Source organism: Impatiens glandulifera, chromosome 1 (assembly GCF_907164915.1).
Source record: "Impatiens glandulifera chromosome 1, dImpGla2.1, whole genome shotgun sequence".
Classification (NCBI taxonomy): Eukaryota; Viridiplantae; Streptophyta; class Magnoliopsida; order Ericales; family Balsaminaceae; genus Impatiens; species Impatiens glandulifera.
The window spans coordinates 159,215,758-159,221,100 of record NC_061862.1 but is presented as its reverse complement, the minus strand read 5'-3'; the positions used below and the strand labels follow the sequence as shown (position 1 = coordinate 159,221,100).

At 32.4% G+C, this 5,343-nt stretch overlaps 1 protein-coding gene across 1 annotated transcript; it reads right to left on the bottom strand.

Annotated features, from left to right (window-relative positions):
- Positions 1-529: 529 nt before the first annotated feature.
- LOC124913328 (E3 ubiquitin-protein ligase ORTHRUS 2-like) lies at positions 530-3,427 on the bottom strand. Its single transcript, XM_047453922.1, has 9 exons — positions 3,008-3,427; positions 2,002-2,519; positions 1,806-1,931; positions 1,617-1,725; positions 1,480-1,541; positions 1,292-1,394; positions 1,134-1,215; positions 840-1,057; positions 530-763 (listed from the first exon to the last, which is right to left on the bottom strand). The coding sequence occupies exons 1-9, from the start codon at positions 3,425-3,427 to the stop codon at positions 530-532; spliced, it is 1,872 nt and encodes a 623-aa protein (XP_047309878.1).
- Positions 3,428-5,343: the final 1,916 nt, after the last annotated feature.

Sequence of the window (5,343 nt, the reverse complement as noted above, 5' to 3'; positions counted from 1 at the left end):
TTAATGAGAACTAAACTAATTATTTTTTCTTTCTTTCTTTAAACAGCAGTAGAATTCATATTAAAATATAAAGGTTGACAATAGGGTTTGCTACTAGAGCCAAACAATAAACTTGTTAATTTTTAATGCAACAAATTTATTTATTTTAATTTTATTTTAAAAAATACAAAGTGAAAGAAAAAAAAAAAGAACAATTTTTTTCTTTAAAAAATTATTTTTTTTGGTTTTATGAATTGAATGTGAAAAGAAGGTACTTCATAATTAAAAGAAGTTTTGAATTCAAATAAACCATACATACATTATAGCCATGTATGATAAGTTCCCAAAATTGCATCTGTTTGGGTTGACAAACAATTGAAATTAAATAGTCCGAAAATTAATTGTTCAAACAAAAACAACAATAACGATAAACATTTCAATGACCATAAATGTTTTTTCTTCCAACTTTGGAAAACTCGACCCTTACCTTTTCAACTAAATTTCTGGCCGAGTAGTTTCTTCCTCGGGGTTTGATTTTCTCATCTCCTTCTTATTCAACCTTGGCCCGTTTTGGTGCAGGCGCTTCGGAGTTATCATTCTCCACAGCAGATTCATCTTCTTCCTCCCCATCTTCCTCGTCTTCGTCTTCATATTCATAATCATATTCATATTCCTCCTCTTCATCTTCTTTTTCTTCCTCGTCCTCTTCCGCCTCTACAGGTTCCTCATCTTTAACCTTTGGATTGAGGAGAGACTCAATGATACTCTCAAGTTCCTTATTAACCTGCAACAATGGACAAACAAAAACCATAAAGTCTAGCCCATGATTCATCATTATTAATGGTTGAAAACAAAAATACCGGTAGGTGCTGAACGAATTCAGCAATGTCATTATGACAGGAGGGGCACTTCATTGGGTTCTTTCGAGTGCGAAGGCTCCTCCCACCTGCACTTGAACGTTCTCTGAAGAGCGTCATCCCAGCAAACTCACTTTGCAAACACCCTTTGCAGAAGTTGCAAGCACAAGGAGTCGTCACAGGAGAAACCATCATCTTCTTACATTTAAGGCAACACAGTTCTGCAAATTACAAGTCAGCCAAATATTAACCAAAATATAATTGGAAACAATGAGAGATTAATAGCAAATTTCGAACCATTCGGAATCTTATTCTTAGAAGCAGATTTCTTTGGGCTAACAGGTGGAGGTCTTGTCCACTTCCATTTACCATCTTCATTCTAAGGGATATCCAAAAGAGTCAGTATCAAATTAAACTTAAGTAAATTACATAAATGAATGGATGAATTTACCCACATCATAATCCCACATAGGGCTTTCATTCCTCTCGAAAATATCAATAGCATCTTCCAGCTCCGGTACATCAGGGAGAGCCCTCACCACATCTCCTCGGCCATCACTGAAGTGTCACACGGCATGTGTCATTCATTACAAATGATTCTATTTAAAGAACAAGAACATAAATGTGACAATAGATAACAAACCTTGACCATGGTGCAGGTTCGTTATCGCATCTTATAAACAAGTACCGACAGACCTTGAAACCCTGTTATTCAAATATAAACACTTTCATTAATATATATACAAATCTTGTGTTTTTCAAATTCACAAACTTATTTACATCCGTTCCCATCTTTCGCCAGCATTTCTCAATCCTGTAGATACCATCGTATCTCAATCCTTTAAGTCCCCTTACAGGTGCATATGAAGAACGCCTTTCTTTATGAGACCTGAAAGTGAAATTTAACATTGAGGTTTATACTAATAAATAATACATGATGATACTATTAGGAAGGAATTCAGTTCTTACCTAACAACTCGAACAGGGTAGCCCTTTTTACAGCTGACTCTTAATGCTTCATTACACAAATGGAATGTTTGATCGAAGGACTGGACCTTGTTTGTTCGTTTATTTCCAGTTAGATCCCTCCCACCGCTGTGTATAATTCAGAAATAAAGTTATTAAAAGAAAATAGAAAACATTAGATTATATGAAATTAATTAACCTTCCAGTATAAAGGAACCAGTCTCCATGATCCTCGTCGTCAAGATATCCCCCAGAAAGCACCACAGATTGTGCTCCATAATTGGCTTTTCCACTTATACCAGCAATATGAGGGAAATGAATACCCCATTGCCTGCATTCTAACCTAAACTCCCAACCACTACCGACCGAAACCCCTGTCTTTCTTTCTGGATCATGCTCAGCCAGAATTGGTCCAAAATGGTGTGATTTTACCGTCACCTTTATCCTCCCGCTACACGCATTTCCTCGGCCACCCCTTTTGGCTCTTTCACTCCGGTAGGCCTCATCTGGCTTTTCCTGATCGTGGACAAATTGAGCAACAGTCGAACCATTTGATAGCGCTTTGGTTTTTCGGATGCCCACCACCAATGCCACATTGATACGAGGTTGCAAAATCATACTCCGTGGAATTATTTGTCGGCATTTTACACATGTATTCTTTCCTTGTCCTGTCCATTTCTTGAAGCAGCTCAAGCACAAATGGTGAGCACATGGTATCTGTTGAAAGTAAAATGTAAAAATTATCTTCAAATTAGACATTTTGATTTGAAGCTTCCAATAACGCCTAAATTAGAAAGGTACTAGTCTAAATCAGTTAATAAAAACCCAAATGACATGAAATCAAATAGGGAAACTTCAGAGAAGAACCATATTATTAAGAAACTAAAATCTGTTAATGGAAAATTTGAAAAGGGTATTGCTATTAGATCTCGTATTCATTTGCATGCAAAATATGCTGCCGGATCTAAACAGATAATGTTAAATCAAATAGGAGAAACTTCAGACAAGAATCCAAATGATAAGAAACTAAAATCTGTCATTGAAAATGTAGATCTCGTATTCATTTGCATGAAAAAATATATATCCTGCAGATCTAAACAGATGAACTAAGATCTGTCAACAGAAACTTTGAAAAGGGTATTTCTATTATAGATCTAGCATTCATTCATTTGCATGCAAAGTAAGCAACAGATCCAAAGACATACCGTCACTGGCTTTTCCATCAGTTGGAAGCAACATGAACAAATATAATCATCTTCATTAGTACGTTTAGAAGGCCCCTTTGACGAATCGGCCTTTCCACTCAATAGCTGCTGTCTCCTCCTCGCCTTCTCAGTTTCCGATAAGGTCGAATCGGCTTCAATAGCTCGAGTCGCAGCTACTAGTCCATTAGAGGGACCAGCATTCAAGACAGGGTTGACGTTGGCCGGCGGCGCAGTACAGTCGGGACACTCCCATTGAAGCGTGGACTGGAGATTCGCCGGCAGCGTTGAAAGACAGGACACGTGCCAAGGAGTGACGCACGTGCTGCATGTGAGTATCTCCGCCTCCGACGGCGTGGTCTTGCAGACCATACAGATACCTTCGCCGTCACAAGGAAGCTGAGTGGTGATGATGGAAGCCATTAGAGATGATAAATGATGAGAGAGAAACACAAATGGGATTCAAAATGCAGAAGAGAGAGAAAGAAGGTATGGTGGCGAATGTGAAAATGGTAAGAGTGAACTTATTTATAGTCTGGGATTAGGTTGGTAGGTTTTATTAAAGTGTTTCCATAAAAAATTAATTTAAAATATTTTAATTTATTTGATGTTTATCTTCTTTCTTTTTTTTATTTGTTATTACAAACATTTTAAATTTCTTACTAAATAAACCACATTGCATTTATAATTTGTTTACATGTTAAACTTTTAAAATACAAATTTTGGAAAATAATTATTTTACCTTATAGTTATAATTTTATGTTGTTACTAATATAGTTATAATTTTAACTCAGGGGAGAAAAACTATAAGTAGAAAAAATGTTACATGCAAATAAAATTATTAGTCATCCGACGATAAAAAAAAATATATATATATAATAAAACACATCTCAACCTTTAAAGAAGAAATGGTGGTCTAGAAAATAAAACTAATCAACATTTATGAGTATAATTAATACATATGATAGAAAATAAAACTAGTCTAACATTTATGAGTATAATTAATACATATAATTGACACATCTCAACTTTTATCTTTGTTGGTTGAGAAAATAAAATTAGTCTCAACATTAATGAGTAGAATTATGCCTAGATAAATAAAAGTAAATGCAAACAAATTTTGTCTCATTTTTAGGGGAAAATCGTCGGCAACTTACTAACGTAATTTTTCCCGACGTTTTGTTTTCCTTTGAAACTTTTAATTTGTTTCAAAATAGCTTGTAGTTGAGGTTCGGAAATTTAATATTTTTCTTATACTCAACTTAGTATCGACACAAAACACTTACTATTATAATTTCTTTTTAGAACGTTGAGTTTCGTTTATCTTTAGCATAGCGACTAATCTCTGTGCAAATACACGTAACCAATTAATCAGGCGATCATAACTTGTCGTCCGAAGAGTTCAAATACAAGACTTTCAGCCTCCGCCCAAGATATTTATATCTTGTTGTCATTAACAACCCTCAAACTTTGATTGAGGAAGAATGGATTGAAATGGCATTTTACTCTTTATTATTATTATTATTATTATAACAAAATTTTTATATATAATTAGTTGTGCTGTTTTTATTATTTTTTGTTTAGTAAGGATAATTATTTTCATCCTTAATTATTTTTTAATCTTTACATGCTATTCTACTCATTTTTTTCTTAAATTAAGTTACCTTATCTACCATTTTGTAGTTCAAGAATATTAAAATATTTTTGCTAATCCTAGTTTTGACTCTTTTTCAAACTATTTTTTTCTTCTAAATTTTAAATGAAATTATGATTTCAAGTTTGTGTCTTGACAGTGAGTTTCTAATTTTTATATAAATTTTAATAATGTAATTAAACATTGAATAACAATACTAATGTGTTCATGCACTTTGATAAACAATTTTTATTTATTATTGAATTTATTTTAAAATTGTTATTTTGTTATAAAAAAATTTATATTCCATAATATCTTATTTAAAATAGTCAAGTTAAAATTATTATTTTTTTATTTGGTATAACACATTTTCTTATAATTATTTGTGTAATTATTTTATTTAATATAAAGACTTTTCTATTTATAATCTAAATTATTTTATAGTTTGGTGTCATTTTTTCTCTAAACATAGTAATTGTATTTTTATTTTTTTTAAATTATCATTTATTTATCTATATTATAAAGGTCAACATATTTAATAATGAAGTCTTACACATTTATAGTAAACAATCTTATCAAAATTTTGTTACAAAAATATAGGCACAATCTTCATGACTCGTGAGCTATTTATTTAGTTAACAATGCTATAAATATATACAAATTGGAACAAATAATTTTATATATTACTCTTTAACACAATTAATTA